The sequence below is a fragment of the Mustela lutreola genome, chromosome 14 (assembly GCF_030435805.1).
Source record: "Mustela lutreola isolate mMusLut2 chromosome 14, mMusLut2.pri, whole genome shotgun sequence".
In the NCBI taxonomy this organism is placed as follows: domain Eukaryota; kingdom Metazoa; phylum Chordata; class Mammalia; order Carnivora; family Mustelidae; genus Mustela; species Mustela lutreola.
The window spans coordinates 5,731,682-5,750,396 of record NC_081303.1 but is presented as its reverse complement, the minus strand read 5'-3'; the positions used below and the strand labels follow the sequence as shown (position 1 = coordinate 5,750,396).

The 18,715-nt window shown below is 45.3% G+C and overlaps 1 protein-coding gene and 1 long non-coding RNA gene across 4 annotated transcripts in view; one reads left to right on the top strand and one right to left on the bottom strand.

Moving 5' to 3' along the window:
• ILDR2 (immunoglobulin like domain containing receptor 2) overlaps positions 1 to 18,715 on the bottom strand; it is a 56,894-nt gene that overhangs the window by 21,647 nt on the left and 16,532 nt on the right. For 2 of the 3 annotated variants that reach the window (XM_059147167.1, XM_059147166.1), the window contains exon 4: positions 698 to 754. The exons of the other annotated variant lie outside the window; for it this stretch is intronic. In XM_059147167.1, coding sequence (XP_059003150.1) covers positions 698 to 754 — 57 coding nt within the window. The remainder of the gene's footprint in view (positions 1 to 697; positions 755 to 18,715) is intronic. 3 annotated transcript variants of the gene reach the window in all.
• LOC131815361 (uncharacterized) lies at positions 8,568 to 13,207 on the top strand. The gene is made up of 3 exons (XR_009347679.1): positions 8,568 to 8,625; positions 10,836 to 10,969; positions 11,627 to 13,207. It is a non-coding gene; the product is annotated as an uncharacterized LOC131815361 (long non-coding RNA).

Genomic DNA, 18,715 nt, shown 5'->3' with positions numbered 1-18,715 from the left:
TCTTATTTCTCTCCGAACCCGCTTCCATTACGGGCTCTGGGGCTGCAGCGAGCTGAGGCTGGCTGGTCTAGGCTGGTGCGTTCAACTGAAGCTACAGAAAACGACAGGGGTGTGCATTTGGGTGTTTCCTTGACATATGGTCTATGGATCCCAGGGACTTAGGGGGCCCCAGAAGCTCCTGAAATTGCATACAAAGCAATGTAGGTGTTTACATGTGTACTTCTCAAGGGAGGCGGGGTGTGTTACTTTCATAAGGCTTGGAAATATGTATTGATCATGTTATGAAAGGTAATTCGGAGCAACGCGATTGTACCCCAATGAACAGATAAACATATAATTTAGGGAATAAGGAAATGCAATAAAAACAGTCATTCCGCTAGGGATACTTATAGCTGTCTAGGCACAGCAGAGGTACTGAATGGTTCCGAAGATTGCCAAAGAGCCTGCAAGGCCCAGCCCCGAAAGGGCGGGTCCCTGTTGCAGCCCATTTTAATTATCACGATTCTTTTAGGGCCTGGTGACAGAAGAAACACAATCTAAAGTCTTTTCCGCTGGGCTTAGTTCATCCTGGTAAAGACCACGGACACATACAGACAAATGTGCAAATAAGTTAAAGGAGAGATTAGCGACTAATGCAGAAGCAAGACAGACAGAGTGACAGCAAATTAAGCAAATAAAGAGTGAAATGACTGAGTACCTGGCATAATTTCCACAGCAAAACTGGGCAAGAGGTCAGCAAGCAGCCCTGTCCTGCCTGGAGGAGGTAGAAGGAAAAGAAGGGAAGCGGTTACTCCAAGGGCAAACACAGCCGGAAGCCTGGCGCCAGTGGCCCCGTCGTCCACAGGGCTGGGGACCCAGGCTCTCTGCGGGAGGAGGGGCAAGTCCCAGGGGCTGAGCTCAGTCAAGAGAAAAGCTTTCTCCATCGCTCTTCGGCAGCCACCTAAGTGAACTTTGCACCAAAAGCAGATGGAAGCAGAAACAGAACTTTCTCTCGAACTATTTTTAGAAGGAGGAAATCTCTGCTTCCCATATGAAAGCCCAGCTCGAGCAGACTGACATACGCTGTTTCCATTCATGTACACAGTCTTCTCCACACATGTGATCGGAGAGTCAAACCCATCTGTATCCAAACGTGCAACCCACGTTTTCATACATCCATACATACCCCTGTGTCCATATCAAAGCACAAGTCCATGTCTGGTTTTAACCTGGAATGGTCTCACTACGTGACTCTATTTATAGCCTAAAGATGCTTCAGGGATTAAAATTCTCAAAGGCAAGGGAAAGATAAAGCTAGATGACTGGCATGCTCTTCTACACCCCTTCTGGTTTCAGAAATACTCTCTACATATGTATCTGGTGTGGCTTTTCCATATGGGACCCGAAGCTGGCCTTGTATGAACCCAAGTGCCTTCTGCGTGGGACAGCAGGTGAGCTGACGGGCTGGTGTCAGAACAGGTGCCTTTCGGGGCTCTGGAAGGCAAAGAGCTGCGCAGGAGCCAAGACCGTGGAAGACGTGGGGGATCCGGAGGTTCGTCCTTTTAACCGCTAGTCTGACGTATAGGAAGAAGCACCGAATGCTTTTGCCCCGTTCTCCTATCACGCTAAATGTAAGGACCCTGATACGACTTTCCCACTCGTCCCAGATGTTTCTACCACACTGAAGCCTTGCTAACGAGCAAGCTGCCCTCTGAAGCACCTCTCAGGTTGCCTCCTTTCAGACTCCGAAGGCAAGAAGCCACTGGTGTACCACTCAAGCATGAACTGAACCTTATGACTAAGGTGCCTAACATACTCCCCCAGAAAGGCTCTGTCCAATAGAAATATAATGTGAGCGACACGTTAACTTTAGCTTTTTTAGTAATCACATTAAAGAGTTAAAAAAAAAAAGAAATTTAATACTATTTTTTTACTTATACCAATGTAGCCAAACTATTAACCCTTCAAAGGCTCAAGAGCCTACTGAACACAGTTTGAGGGCGTGTGTTTTATGCATATGGATTTGGTTCATTTAGAAAGCAACTTAAGTTTGTTGAGTTGCATTAGAGGAGAAAGGTACCTGTGTGTGGTTCATATTTTGAATCTTAAGATGGGTCATGACTGCTCACTGGCCCCATCCTGTCTCAAACCACTCCATTGAGAAGAAGCACTGATAAAAGTCAAAGAAAAAGCAGCTCCTCTGGGACATTTACTTTTTCTTGGCTCTCCCTAACTAGACAAGGCCAATGTGGTAAAATGTGTCCTGCTTGCATGTCCTGCGCAGGTAATGGTCCCTCATCTGAAAGATTAATTGGGACCACAGTACATTCCAAGGGCAAAGAAGTATAGAACGAGTGACTAGGTTTTGGAGAGAAGGGCTTCTGTCTGTCTCTTATCTTGTGCAGCTAACTTGCCAAGGATAGCCTGCTGTTCGCAGGGTCTCCTGGAAGAACAGGCAGGAGCCAAGTGGAGCACTGGAAAAAGGCATCCTGGAGGAGAATCCCTAGGCGAGCCTTCAGCCTAAGCCTTCCTGAAATGTGAAGAGTTGCCGCTGAGGCTCACAGCAGTCCCATCCCGTTCCTGGGACAGAATACCAGACAGGGATTTGGGACCAGAGTCTGAGCCAGTGATAAGTGCACGCACTGGTCTCATCTGGAGTGTTCTGCACACAAATGCCTCTTGGAAGCTCTACAAGGAAACAACTGGTCAAGGACTGGGGAGCTGGGGATGTTGGCCATCTCTTAAAGACATGATTTATACTAACTACCAGCCAACGGTCAATGACTTCTCTTGTTCCAGCAAGGTAGTTGTCAGAGAGTCACTTAATGGTGATTTTTAAAAAATCCAGACAATTAGCACTTCTGAATGCATCTCTTACTGTAGCTAGTGAAATGAAAAAGCTTTTCTTGCATCTACCCTTGAGCTCTCAAACCTACCAGTGTTTTAAACATCTCTAGATATGTGGTAGCCCATAATTAACCACATTCATAATTGAAATATTATTGATGATACAAACTGCAGATCTATACACCCTCACAGGGTATTAGCCATGTAATAATTATGAACTATAAAAAAAATCCATATATTTGGGTGCCTGGGTAGTTCAGATGGTTGAGCACCTGCCTTCGGCTCAAGTCATGATCCCAGGGATCGAGTCCCACATCCGGGCTCCTTGCTCAGCAGGAAGCTTGCTTCTCCCTCTGCCTCTTCTGCTCCCCTTGCTTGTGCTCTCTCGCTCTCTTTGTCAAATAAATAAATAAAATCTTTTAAAAAAAATCTGTATATTCAAGGAAAATATGGAGCTCATATATATGATAGAGATGACATTATACTGGAGAAAGCAGTGGCCTGGGAGGCAGGGTACTGGGAGTCAACTCTGTCCTTCGTTTGCTTGGTGAGTGCCACAGGCAATCCTCTTTCTAGGTCTCCACTTTCTCCCTAGTCAAGTGAAGAGATTGAATAAAGTGATCTACAAAGAGGGAGACCATATGTCCGGGTGTGTGCCTGCTGTCCTCGTGTAAATATTAATAGCACTACTTTAACTCTCAGGGTGTCCTATTTTAGACAATTAATTATACGGTCACCCTATCTATAATATTTTTGGCTCTCAAATCTGGTGCTTAATGGTTAGAGCTGCAAACTCAGCTGTTTACAGGGAGAGCAGGTAAGTCATGTAAATGCAGCTAGCTGAGGGTAACACACCAGGGAACATTTAGGGGCAAAGTGAATGGCCGATTACGTGTCTCTGGGGCTACTGCTGTTCACCTCTAGCCAACTGCTGCCTGACGGGAATGTGTCTCCTGAGTTGCAGGTCTTCCTGTTTCTCAAGATTAGCCAGACCACAGGCTTTTTGTGCGAAATATCCTTATTTTCAAATGTTGGCAACTGATTCATAGATTTTTTTAAAACACTGGACAATCCATACAAAATATATTTGGGGGCTGTATAGGGCCCAGAGATCACATACTTGGAACCACTGACAGGTATAAACAGACCAAGATATTTGTGAGCACATAAAACACAAAAGCTGGATTTCCGCACAGGCTGTTTAGATCACCTTGCTGGTCTTCTGACATTGTTTACACACAGCAGAACGTCAGTGAGTGTGAGCTCTAAGAACCTATGTTCAAATGAAAATCTGAAGAGCTGGAATGGGCATCATGGAAGAACAATGAAGGGATTTTCATTTCTAGATTATATGTTTGCATTTGTAATTTAAAACCTTAAGGATAGGGTGGTATCAAAAATATGGACAGGAGATCCACAAAGCTTGTCACTCCAACAGAGAGACATACATCAATCTTCTCATTTGCCCTCAAGCAACAGTGAGTAGCTGATGCTTCAGGGAGAGATGAAGTTTTCCCATAATGCAATTGTGTAGTGCTGGCCCCAGGATGGGCGACAGGATCTTGCCATACGGTGGGTGAAATGTAATGTCTTCAGACTTCAGGACCCTGAAGGGGTTTGGGGATAGCAGACAATATGACTGTATCATGTCAGCAACGAGAGAGTGCAAATCTCTATAGCTTTTATACCACAATTTATATTTTCCTGGGGCTAAGGACATTTTAAAAAGTAGATTATGTTGGAATCATATATTTCTGAAAATAATTTTGCTTCCAGCTTCTTGATGAACAGTTCCTAAGAAATGCTGTTGCCGGCTGGAAAGACTCTATCTTTTCTTCCTATTCTATCACATCCAATGAAGGTATGATCTTAGAAAGTCCAAACAATTCCAGTAAATCCTTTCCAGCTTTCAGTAGCACTTTACCAACACTTGTGAATCACTGCCATTCTTCCAGGATTCAGTTTAAGAGGGGCAATCACAAGTCACTTTCATGTCTGAGGAAAGGGTAGAGAACAGAACCTGCGAACAGAAGGCCACATCCATGCTTTTCAAACCACAGCTCAAACTATCAGTAGAAAATACCGGTCTTATGTAAGCACTCAAAACAGTTTTCCCCAAACCTTGCAGAATCCATTACTTTTAAGACATTTCCACATGAATAGACCAAACAAATTAGGCATACTAATAGTTTGCACATGCACACACAAACACAAGTGCCTGCTTCCTACAATTACCATCACAAACTCTGCAGCCAAAAACATTCTCATACTTGGGGTTGAACAATCAGGGCAGAAACATGCATTGTGACTCAACCCTGTATCTTAGCTATGCAAGTCCCTATGTCAGCTGTTTCCTGCCACTGACACACTGAAGTGATCCCCACCTGGACTCTCTGGACATATTCCTGAAAACCACTTCTGGAAAACTCACTTCTGGAATGTCTCCAACTCAACTCGTTCATCATTGGGTCAACAAAGAAAGGTGGGCTGTGCCGGTGGACACGACCAGGAGAAAGGCGGGAAGCTGTGCCTGAGAGGCTCGTGTCCAGCCCCTGCAGCCTGTCCAGCGATGTCGGTCTAAGAGTTGCAGTTACCGGCTGCTCTTCCGCACACTTACTAAGGTCAAAGGACTTTCCTCCTGCCAAATCCAATTATCATCAGCTTTTTTTTTTTTTTTTTCCTCATTTCTTTTCTTTTTCTTGACATCTCATTCCACCTGGTCAAGAGGCCTTTCCCCAAAGACACAGTCCTTGCCTGGTTTCCCACTTCTCTTCTCCTCCGGGCCTTATCTTTGCACATTTCACAACAAGCCACGTCCTGATGGGACTTCCCCAAGGTTCTGATGCTCTTTTCTTGGTAGGCCAGGCTCCTCAAGGCAGGAATGAATTACTTTCTTCACTAATAACACCAGCTAAGACACTTCTCAGTCTCCTGCTTTGCTCAAATCCTTACCATGTGCACTCTCCAGTCCACTCTGGTAGAGCCCTGGAAGGAGGTTGCCCTGAGACTGAGAGGGTGCTCCCTCCTCCGTGCTCCTGAAGACCCTGTACACACCTTCATGAGGGCGCCTATCTCTCTGCTACCATGGCCATTTTACGTGGACCTCCACTAGCAGGACGGAAGCCCCTTGAAGGGTTTCCGGTAGCAAATCCCCATGGTCCGGTGTGCTGAACTTCTGGCTGGACTTCTAGTTCATTGTTCACTTTTTACCCAGACGGAAACAAGCTCTTATTAAGAACATGAAGGAGACATTCATTCATTCATTCATTCAGCGCTGTTCTAGGTACTGGACTCAGGGCTCACTGCCAGGAGCATCCTCTAGTCCTTGTAACATCTTGCTATCTAGGGGGATGGAAGCACCACTCCACCCCACTCCCCAAAAGTTACAAACTACCAGGCTATGGTGTTATTAAGGCAGACATTATGGAGAGAGACAAGAAGCCTACAACATTCAGCCAAAAAAGTTGTTTTTGTCTCTACTCTTAAAACTTAAGTCTGAGCTCTGATTACTAGTCCAAACTTTCGAAGTGCAATGGAAACTACAGAAATCCTACTTTAGGACAAACTTGTTCTCAGATCCCAGATCTGTTAGTCACTTACTTGCTGACAACAGACACTAAATTATTTAAGGCCCTGGAACTCACAAAAAGGAGAAAAAAAACAATACTTCTTTCATACTTATGATGTCACCACCACTGATAGATTGTTATCTCCATTCATTTCTTTGGGTGACCTTGGAGTCCTCCTCAGGTTTGCCAATATTCATACTGGTGACCTTTCTGTTCAGGATGATCAGATGTTCAGAAGGGTTTTCTTCCCCAGTTCCTTGCAATTCCCCTCTTCTCCTTTCTGTTTAAGGCACATCTGGGCTTCATCCCACTTCCAAGCTTTTCTAACATGTCCTAGATCCATTTCCAGGGATGTACCGTACCCACCCCCTGGTCTCTCAGCTCCTAACCGTCCAAAATGTTTCTCTCCTAAGTCTTTTAGGAGAGCAGATGGTTTTCTCTGGCCCCCTTGAGTATAAAGTTGTTTCTATGGCTATTTGGAATCCCAAATAGCCTGGAAATTTCCCAAGTGCACACACATCCCTGTTTTTATTCTATATTCCCATAGCAACCATGCATTCAATAAATATAATTTATGATTATCCATCAGAAATGTGAATATAGCTTCCCTTTCTTTTACATATATTTATAAAGTGTATTTAAGCATTTCATGTGTGTACTTTTTTCTTTTTATATCTTTTACATTTTAGGTCACTTTAAATTATAGTGAATAATTCTGACAGTGAATTCTTTCCACAAAATGACTAGTATTGTACCATCTGCAATTAACTATTAATAAGTGCTTTAGGCTTTTTGGCAGTGATTATATGTTGGCCTAAGGCACTGACTTCTTCTTCTTCTTCTTTTTTTTTAAAGTAGGCTCCACACCCAGCATGGAGCCCAGCACAGGGCTTGAACTCATGATCCTGTGATCAAGACCTGAGCTGAGATCAAGAGTTGGACACATAAGCAACTGAGCCCCCCAGACACCCCAGCGCTGACTTCTTTTATTCACATAGAATTTCAGGATTCAATTTTACAGCTAGAAAGAATCTCAGAGGTCATCTAATCCATAACCCACCCATATTTTCCAGAATTCTGAGGCTCAGAGAGATTAAGGCTCTTACTCAGTCACACAGCAACTAATCAAACCAGGAGTAAAACCTGGGTTTACTCACCCCCATTCCGGTATATTTTCCCCCAACATCTTAATCCCCCTCAAGATTTGCTTATCCTTAATTTAGAAATGTGCAGCAACAGCTTTCTAGTTTCCTAATATTTGCAGAGAGCAACTCTGAAATTTATGTTTGTGGCATTATTGCTCTACTTATATAATTAAAGTATAATTTTGGGATACATGAAATGTTAGAGATGGTTGAAATTTTCAGCAGCTTTTGAAGTTGTGACCAGAAAATGATTACTGAATCCATCACAACACAGTATGAGCTAATTAAAAGACATTCACCATGCTGCTACAAACTAATAAACAATAATGGAAATGATGGCAAAGTACTCTGCAAAGTGCTCTGGCGAACCAACTCCCTGCCCCCCGAGAGAGAAGAGATGCCAAGCCTTAGCAGTCATCGAACATGTAAAACTTGGCCTGCGAGGAAACGCTGAAGACAGCTAGATTTGACTCCAAAATGACACGGAGGAAGGCGGGATTTGATGGAAGGAGGAAACGGACCCGCTGGGGACCCGGTGTGATTTCCTGAGCCCACTCTGCTCCATTCCGCGGACGGGCACCTGCGACCGGCAACTTAAACACAAAGATACCAAGAATGGCTACTTAACCCCCAAATGCCTGGCGGCTGGAGGCAGACACGGAGGGGGTCACTGCTTGTAGGTCTTGGCTTGCCAAGCGTCCCGGCCCTTTCCTCCCTCTCCGAGCGCGAGCGCGGGGCTTCCACCAGGGCCGCAGTGGGGGCACCGCCCCCGTGTGAACGCGACCCCGCACCCCGGGAGGGCGGCAGCCGGCTTTGGAGGAACAGGGATTGACTGTTTCCTGCCCGGCTTTCAAGGGCCGCGGTTCTTTCTTCCCAGGGCTGCGCCGGCTTCTCGCGGACACCCGCTCTCCCGGGGCGCCGCCCCCGGGGCCTCCCCCTGTGCCCCGGGACCACAATGGAGCTGGCGGGCTGACCCAGCTGCTCCGGCTCGCGCCCGCGTAACCACGGCAACGCGGCGGCAGGAATGCGGCGATGGAAGGCCCAGCTTCCTCCCACGGCGGTGAGCAACAAGTGAAGCAGAAATAGTGAGGCGGGGTGAAGGCTGCGAGCGGGCAGGGGGCGGAGGGGAGAGCGGGCGGCGCGGGCCGGCGGCTGGGGAAGACAAGGCAAAGAGCGCCTTGGAGGCCTCGCCTGTTCGCGCAACGACCCAGCGTCGGCAAGAGCGCAGGGGACATCCTTGGCCCCAGACATGCTGGTGCAAAATCTCCCAGGGGACAAGGAATCTCCCACGTCCCTCTGCTGGGCCTCTGCGCGCTTCTAGTAAACGAATGGAGACGTGCCCATGCCCGGGTCTCCAGGACTTAAACAGCTGCTGGCCGCAGGAGTCAGCCGGGAGGGCAGGAGGGACACGAATTTGCCCCCAGCTTCTCTGCATGTTCTGCTCTCTTCAAACCAAAGGAGAACCTCCAAGGTGGTCACGTCTCTGGGCTGACCGTCGCACCGGTCTGACTGGACCGTACAAGCTTATGCTTGTTGTCTTGACATAAATTATTAAAACTGTTCCCTTTTCACCCTGAGGTATCCTGGTTTGGACGGAAAATCAGAAAGTCACCCTAGCTAAAGTCTTTCCAGGGCCATCCAGATCCCAAACCAAGTCAGGGGTTCCCCAAGCCCCTCCAGACTTCGTCAAATGGTCCGGGTGATGGAGTGCTTGTATCAAGGCACTGACCACCCTGTAATTAACTAGGGGCCATCCGCTGAGAAATGGGGACTTCCAACAGCAACCAGAACGTAGTAACCAACACACAGCATGCTGGGACAGAATGTCCTGAAATCCACCAGCAGGAAGAGTCCCACAGGGCTGATTAGGGTCACCACTGGCAAGGCACCGCGCAGATGTCCAGCAGAAAACGTGCATCTATTAGTAATAGGATTGCCGATCCGCAGATGGCTCGTCAAAGCCTCTGCCTATGGAACAGGCTGAAGGGAAATCTGCTTGCTAGCAGGATTCCCAGAACCCAGGATTCTCTAAAGAGGGTTCCCTCAGATTAAGGATGCCACGCTAGCAATGAAGTGTGGGGGATGGGAACTGGTGGGAGTTCTCCTGATGGGCCGTTTCATCTCGCAATCAGGCTTCCACGTAACCTTTGTGATCCCTTCCCCACATTTACAGATAATGACACTGAGGCTCATCAACATCGACTCACGCTAGGTCAAGTCGCTGCCCTGAGCCGAGGAATATCTTACCCCAGAGCGCATACACTTCACAGAAGACTTTGTCTGGTATTGAGATGGACCTTTGGTCAAGATCAGGGCTTTGCAACACGGGCACTATTGACATTTGGGGCCAGATAATTCTTTGCTGGGCATAAAAGTGCTGTCCTTTGCACTGTAGAAAGTCTACCACTTGCCTCGGCCCCTTTGGCACCCCACAAGTTGTGATGACCAAAGATATTTCTAGACATTACCAAAGGTCTCCTGGGGGGAAGAGGGAGGGCAAAACAGCCCCCTCTTGAGAACCAATAGCCTTGATACTTAGTATCAAACAGAGTCTTAATCTTTTCTTGTACTCTCTAATTGCTTCAGAAATATAATTTTTTTTTAAAGATTTTATCCATTTATTTGACAGAGGGAGAGAGATCACGAGTAGGCAGAGAGGCAGACAGAGAGACGGGAAGGGAAGCAGGCTCCCCGCTGAGCAGAGAGCCCGATGTGGGGCTCGATCCCAGGACCCTGGGATCACGACCTGAGCTGAAGGCAGAGGCTTAACCCACTGAGCCACCCAGGCGCCCCCCGAAATATAATTTTTATCTTTACCAAAAGACAGTAATTTTTATAGGACAAGATAATGTCACTTATTTTGTATCTTCACTGTGCTGGGGACATAGGATGCAAAAAAGACGAGTTTAATGTAAATCATAATTTAAATGTAAATCACACTTGAAGCAGAACTGACTATCACAGTGCCCATCAAAGAGCAAGGTTGCAATTAAGCAGTAGAGAGGCCTGAAGGCCACAGGAGACTTCCAGTGAAGACGAAAAGGCCTGATCCCAAGTCTCTGGAGCAGTCACGCACCCCACCCCATGGCTCACACCATAGAATGGTTGTCACTGACAGTCACTAACCAGAATCACATTTCAGTTGCTGCCTGGATGGCTTTCTAGTTCCTCCAACAGAGGAATCTACGTAAGCAGAACAGACCAGGCGTGGGAGAGGGGGCTGGGAAGACAGGTGACGGTGCCGAAGCCTAAAGAGCTCACGCCTCATTAGTCCTCTCTCTCTCTCCTGGCACAGAGTCAGCATGGTTGTCTTGGCTTCTCCGAAAATCTGAAGGCCCAGGTGTCTACTGAAGACAGAAAGGATAGTTCCGCCCTTTTAATGGAATGAAACCTAGTTAAGGTCTTTCACGTGGGGCCCAGATCTCTGAGGTATAATTGAGTCTACAAATGAAAATATGAAAATCCAAAGATGGTCCAAAGGTGTAAATCCCAGATTTACGGCTAGAGCGTGGCTCTGTCACTAATTCCTTCTCTCCTTTCTGCTAGGAGTAAACTTCTTCTTTCTTCTCCCCCAATTCTTTTTCCCTCTTCTTCTGTTTGTAAATCTTGGAGAGAAACAGCAGCAGCCACTCTGAGAGATCAAAGTTTTAGCAAGCAACAAAGACCTCCAAGGAGGCTGTTGCCATGGGAACTCTAGGAGCTGAAGCCCTTTTAATCGGCAAATCTCCTTGGTTAGCAGCAGCACCACCGGGCTGGGGCTGGCGAAGAGGGAGAGGAGGAGGAGGAGGGGCCTGGGCGACAAGTAGCCTTTCTGAACAGCCAGAACTAATGTGGGGGGGGGGTGCAGCACTGACACGGGGTGAGTTCCCGCTCAGCCTCCGAAATACGCACCTGTCAAAAATCCCCGAAGTTCTGAGACGTCCCCTCCCAAGAGCTCCCTGATTTCTGATTGTGTTCTTAATGGCTTCTTAATACTAATGGGCTGAACAATGTATTTTTGACCACAATAGCAATTTCGGGCCCAGTGTTGTAACAACGTGATTTTATGAAAATCCATGTATGTCTGTGCCTCCGCCCCTTGCCCAGGTGCTTCTGGGTAAATCACAGGAGGAGATCGAAGGGAGAACCGGAAGCACGACAGGAAAACAAAGGTGTCTCTGTGGCATCACTGTCACAGGAAGAGAACCAATCCCGACTTAGCGCCTACTCACAAGGACCTGCTGGGAGCAAACCTATTTCTGGCTTCCTGGAATAGCGTTGCCTTTGGGCCTATAAAGAAACACAAATGGATGAGTTCCACAAAATATGAACAGTGTTTGTTTTTGCCTGCCTTCTTCACTTGGAAACAACGGCCCAACTTCCCTTTAGGAAGCTACTCCTCTCCCTTTCTCCCTTCAGTCCGCGCGGTTCAACGGGGGCTGTTGGCTTACTTCCCTCCTTTCCCAAAGCACGGCCTACCCCCGACCCTGGACTTCTGCCGACACCATGGAGAAAGGCATCTATCCTCCTGAGAGGGAAGGCACTGAAGACCATGGAAATCTAGAATGCTGGGGGCTACCTTTGCCCCAGATGGGGAGCCTGCCTGAGAATTAAGCTAACACAGAAGAAACAAATTCTTTAAAATATAATCTGGACACTGGGACTCAGACACGCTTGAGCCTGGATTTACCAGTTCCCTAAGCCAAAAAATTTCCCTAAGCCAGATTATGCATCTTAGCCCTTGAAACTGGGAGAGTTCAGAAGAATACGGTCCTTGGAGCTGGATGGCGGGATTTGAGGAGATATTTTCTTCTTTTGTACATTTCTGTTCTGCTTGAAATGTTTACAATATACATGCATCATTTTTTTCTAAAACAATATCAAAGCAAAACAAAACAGCAGTATTTTAGGCATCACCCTATACAGAGAATCAATCCTGCAATCGGTGGGTCTTCTAAGTGAAGTCAAAATCATAGGAAGGACTCTGAAAGGGATCTTGTTTATCCTAATATCTAAGACAAGAGAACCTGTTTCATGTTGAAAGCTCATCCGAGACGAAGTTTCTCTAATTCCCCTCATGAACCAGAATTTCTAAAAAGTGTTATTTGCCCCTAGGAAAGCCTTCCTTCACTTTAATCTAAGTACCCCTTGGGTCATGTCCCCTGACTCTGTTCTCAGTCCAGAATCCGGATGTTCCCCCAGCCACGTTCCCACCTGGGCCCTTTCCCTCACTTTTCCACTTGAAGGCCCTTAAAAAACAAGCTACCGTATGGGGCATCAGACAGAACAGGTCAGCCCTCAGACTGCACATGGGAAGACGTAAGAACAAGGCGAGCTGCTTTTAGATTTTAAAATAATAACGTCTCTGCTGGAGCCTTCCTGAATGGCGAAGTCCTTTTCCTGCCAGCTGGAGCTGCCCAAGGGGACTTTGCTCCTATCCAAACAGTGGCATGTTTCCAGGTTATAAACATCCTGTCCTTGCCACAGATCTTAGACCAACATCTAATCTCAGGGTGGCAGATTTCTGGACACTCCTTTCTTCTGTCTAATGGTATGGCTCTATGATCCCAAACCTCTAAATGTTTCTAAGGTATCTGTCACAGTCCTCTCAATGTACCCAAAACACCAAGTGTATCTCTAGCTTTGGCATGACTTTACCTTCTGAATCATCAAAAAGAGATGAAAGAATGTTCAGTATACTTTTTGTGTTTAATGTTGAATCAGCAGTTGTCCTCCCATTTCTCTGAATCCCTTGTCTTCAGATATTTCTGAAACCTCTGAAAGAAGCATCCATCGTGATTTATAGATGGTTCAGATGTCTGGGGTCATGCTCAGTGGGGGAGGTATGCAATCCGGGCAAAAACAACTCTGCCTTTGAAGGAAGGGCCTAGGTCATTGGTATAGGCAGTTTCCCTAAGAAATAAAGTGAAAATACGAAAGCAAATCTGGGACAAGTAAAATTATTACCCACGACCTCAAGCAGCAACCACAATTTTAAAAACATGGCTTACAGGGCGCCTGGGTGGCTCCGTAGGTTAAGCCTCTGACTCTTGATTTCGACTCAGGTCATGATCTCAGGGTCATGAGATCAAGCCCCGCGTCGGGTTCGGTGCTGAGCGAGAATCCTGCTCAAGATTCTCTCTCCCTTTCCCTCTGCCCCTCCTCTCCTACCCCTTCTCCACTTGTGCTCGCAGCACTCTACATAAATAAACAAACAAACAAGGCTTCTGCAGAGGAGTATTCTATAGCCTCTTAATGTAGACAGGGCCTCTGGTATCGTGGAAAGAGATGAGGCTAGGAACCAAGACATTTGGGTTTGGTCATCATCACTGCTTTTTTTTTTTTTTTTTTTTAAGACAGGGATAACTATTATAAAACTTGAACATTAATTTCTTCATTTGGAACACAAGGAAAATAATGCCTCCTCTCCTACCTTACATGGCTCTTACAGAAAAAAAAAATTTATGAACTACAACTTATTATCAGTGTACCTTATGAATAGTGGACATTAATTGCTTTTTCTTTTTCTTCTTTTTTTTTTTTTTTTTTGCCTCTTCCATCCATTCTTCCTTTTTTTTTTAAGATTTTATTTATTTATTTGTCAGAAAGAGAGAGAGAGAGAAAGCACACAAGCAGGCAGAGAGGCAGGCAGAGGCGGAGAGAGAGGCAGGCTCCCTGCTGAGCAAGGAGCCCAGTGCAGGACTCGATCCCAGGACCCTGGGATCATGACCTGAGCCAAAGGCAGTGGCTTAACCCACTGAGCCACCCAGGTGTCCCGATTTTTCCTTTTTTTTTTTTTTTTTTTGGTAAGACTGCCCCAGTTTACTCTGGAGAGATGATTTTCCTCCACATCTTGGACTAGCTGCCAAGAGTCCTTGGTTTTCCAAGGCTAAGCAGCGGACGCATGTCCAAACTGGGCTAACTCAACTCACTCACCTGAGACTGACTTGAGTGGAAAAATGAAGAAAAAAACCCAAAAAACGATAGAACAGTTAAATGGATTTTTTCTGGCTATGGAGTCTTAAAGACATTGTTTACTAATTCTTGCTACAAAGACCCTACAGCATCTCTGACACATCAGGGACTGTGTGGTGTTCATCAAAACATCTTCACTTTTTTCCCAGGGAAATACAAAATAACAGCAGAAGTGACCCATGTCACTGCCAGACCTGGTCCCTAAAAAGTCCCATATGACATTTCTCACTCTCTTTCTGAGCAGGTGGGAGCAAATGTCTTCGGTCCAGCTGAGCCAAACAATGGAGAAGCTTAGACCCCTCCTCCAGCACCTGGAAGGGGGCTACCCAGGTAAGCCTCCTAGCTCATATCTGACTGGGACAAGAGGAAGTAAGAGATTTCTACTACATGTAGTAAGTCACTGAGACTTGGGGGATGTTTTTACAGAAGCTAACAAGCATTACCTTAGCATACTATCCTCTTCAGAGACAGACTGTCCAGCCTTCCTTTCGATTATGACACCCTTCCAACAACTGAGTTTCCTGCCGAAGTTAGCCAGAGTCCAACTCTGTTGCTTCCAACCACAGTCCTGGATGGACCTACCACCAGTAATAATTGAAAGAGCCAGATAAAGAATTATGGCCCAGTGAGATGAAACCATGTTACCTCACTTGAGACTGTAGACATCTATGGTACTGACCTTTGTAAGTCAACAAATATATACTTAGCACTTGCCAACATTTAAGGGGCATAAAATATTAGTTATAGATGCTATCTATCTATCATTTTTAAAAAAACATTCACACCGGCCTCTTTATACTCAACAGGCATTACAGATGTAAAGACAAACGAGCATAAGTCCTTTACTCTGAAGAGCACATGGTCCAGTGCTATGGAGAAGCCTCTAGTGTTGTGGGAGAAATCAAGACAAGTACCAATGCAGTACCACGGGGAACCACTCCCAGGAAGCAAGCCAGGATATAAGACTGCCCTTGGCCCTTTCCACTTTATATAACCTTTCTGAGTGACTCATCTATTCTTTCATGGCTGTACCACTAAGGATTCTCAAATCTATTATGTCTGATCCTTGCTTCTCCACTGGGTTCCAGACCTCTATTTCCAGTTGTCAGCAGGATATCCCTACCTTGGGTTCCCACAGGCCTCCCATATTTAACATGTCAAGAACCAAAGTCATTCTCCTGCCTCCCCAACCTGCTTTCCAACCTGTATCCTCTCTTGGTTGATGAAACAGCTGGCTACCCAGCTAACTAGAAATCATGGTGTCCTTTTGACTCATCCCTCTCTCTCATTTCTTTTTTTTTACATTAGTCACCAAGATCCATCCCTTCCATCTCTGAAATGTTTCTGTGTTGTCACTTCTCAAGCCACTGGTCTGGTTCAGAATCTCACAGGCTTTCTTTCACCCATGCTGCTGCAGCAGCCCCACAGCCCAGGCCTCTGTTCTTGCATTCTTTTGCATGGTCTACCCTGCTGATAAGTAGTGTTTTTGACCCTGAGATGGCACTTCATTCCTCTGTTGGTGTTTCTGTACTGGCTCCCCAAAGTCTTCAGGACAAAGTCCAAATTTCTTAATCTGACATATAAGATACGTCACCATCTTGTTCTGTCAACATTTCGTCTTCACCTTTGTATGATGGAAAAAAATAAATTCTTAACTTCTTCTCTACTTTATCCCTTTAACTCGCCCTTCCTTACTAATTGGTCAGCTGAAATTCCAACCAGTTTTCTGCCCCCACTTTGTGATCGTCTTCAGAGCTTCGCTCAGCTCCTTCCAGCCACCATCAACAGTTTCTTTTCATTCTTGTGGGATTATTCCTTTTAACTCTGACCTACAGCAAAAGGCCATAGTCTATTCTCTCTGGCTTCCTTGTGAATCAGTGTCACCCTGTACATTCTTGTAACCAACCTGTAACCCCTTCGATCTTTGTCACGAGGACTTGAGTCCTGGGAGGTCATTTTCTTGTTTGTCAAAGTAGTCACATCCCTCATGTTCCTCAACTTCTCAATCCCCAAATTCTGAAATTGAAGTGGATCTCAGAAGTAACCTCAACACCTTTTCTTATATGGAAATGTCTCATTTATAACAACTCCTAAGATTTTTTTCCACCCTCCTGGGACAAAGAAGTCACTACTCCTGGGAAGGCTTATTCCATCTTCAGATGGCTCCAACTGTTAAGTTATTTTTTTTCATTTTGAGATGGACTCCTGCCCCTTGTAACCTCTACTCCTGGTTCTAGTACTATGCAGCCACACGGGCAGAGTAAGTTTCTAGGCCCTCCAATTTCAACTGGAGATACTTCCCAATTCCTCCTTCATTAGATCAAGCTTTCCCAGCCCCTCTAACCATTCCTGATGTAATATTCAATGACTGAGGCAGTGGCTCATGGAGGTTGCAATTAGCAGACTATTGACTCAGTTATATGCCCCCTGAAGTCTTCATCTCCTTGAGGTTGACCTCAGACATCAGGTTGCTCTCTTGGCCTCACATGAAAGGGATACCTAACCATTGGGCCTGTAAGATATAACAACCAAACAGTTAGAATTTTAAAAACTGTGACGATATTTTGAAACATTCTACGAAGGGTATCAAGACAAAGAAGACTCAGAAGTTTGCAGTCCTTCCTGTGTCCCCAAAATTCTTGTTGATTTCAAACTCACTTCTTTAAATAAATAGCCCTAAACTAGTGTTGCCCTAAAAAGTTCACATGGCAAATATACCATGCTCTGAACATTTCTAAATAACGTGGAACACAGCAGAGTGATGTGTTTCTCCTCCCCAAGAAAACTAGCATGTACCTGCTCATCTCACAGACACGCCTCTTCTGTGATGAGTTGATTTGCAGCTCTCCCCCACCCCACCGCCCCGTTTTTCTTTACAATTCTTTTTAGAGTGACACTGGTTTCTGTTCTTCATCTCTTCTCCCATCACTGGTGACTGTTTTCATCTGAGCCTTTCTTTCACCCACGTCTCTTTGCCCCAAGGACGGTGTCTTCCCCCAAATGACTACAAGGTTGGATCGAGGGGAATGCCCTTCCCGCAGGTCAGCACATCCCCAGCGGACAAGGCTTTCCCTCTATTCATTTTCCCACATTTGCAGAATCGGGAACAAATTATTTAAAGTGGTTTTTACCTGGCATCCCTTTCCCCCGCACAGGCAATTACTTCTCTGCAAATGTCTGCATTGGCCAGATAATTGTGTCCACAATTAGCTAATTGCAGGCTCAATGAGCCACTTGTTCCTTCAAACTTGGCCATGAGAGTTGTGTGATTGGGCAGAAATTTGTCTTTTTATTCCTTTCTGATTTACAGAGTCACTGCAGATCCCAAATCTGATTTCTCTGCATTCTTTCACAATGTCAGTGTAAGCCTTTTTACTTTTTTACCTCCTTTTGTATGTCTGTCCTACTTCCCATTTTCACAAATCACGGCAGCTATGCTTTACGTATTAGACCCAAGGAATATGTATTTGAATTAAGTCAGCCCCCTAATAAAGGTTAATTATTATTAATTAAAGGGTTAGTTATTAATAAATAATTACCTTAATACATTTTATAAACCATAAAAGTAAGGCAGCAGAATACTTGATTTGCTAAAGGCACACAGTCATCACAGAGTAAAACTAAAAATCCTAAATAGCAAATTCTACTTTCTCCCTGGGCCCTGAGTTTCTCACATAGGGTAAAAGTAACCTTCAACCTCATTTGCTTTAAAAGAAACATTCCTCCCATTGTTATCACCTGGCTTCTTGGAAACTACAAAAAAAAAAAAAAAGTCATTTCATCTAAAAAATGGCCTCAAGAATTTACCTTTTCTCCTACAACTAATGCAGTTTCTTTTCCTAATTTCTGTATATTTTATTCTAATTTTGTTGTACAACCAACATTTTATAGAACATGAAATATGTGCTCAATTTTCAGTTCCATACAAGGAAGTCATTTCCCACTGACATTCCTCCAATCTGCAAAAGAGGACGCGTGGCCAAAAATAATGAATTTTCCTTTACAAAGAAATTAATATTAATAAAGATTAGATCTATTTGCTTTGAGAATGACTCAGAAGCTTTTAGGTTTCAAGGCATTTGCCTTCCAACTAAACCCTAGCAGACTTTCCAATAGTTCTTTCCATCAAGCACGTTTGATGGTTAAACCCTCCAGCTGACAGCCACCCTTCCTCAGGACTGTCTTACATGTAGGTAACTGAATGGAAAAAGATTCCTGACA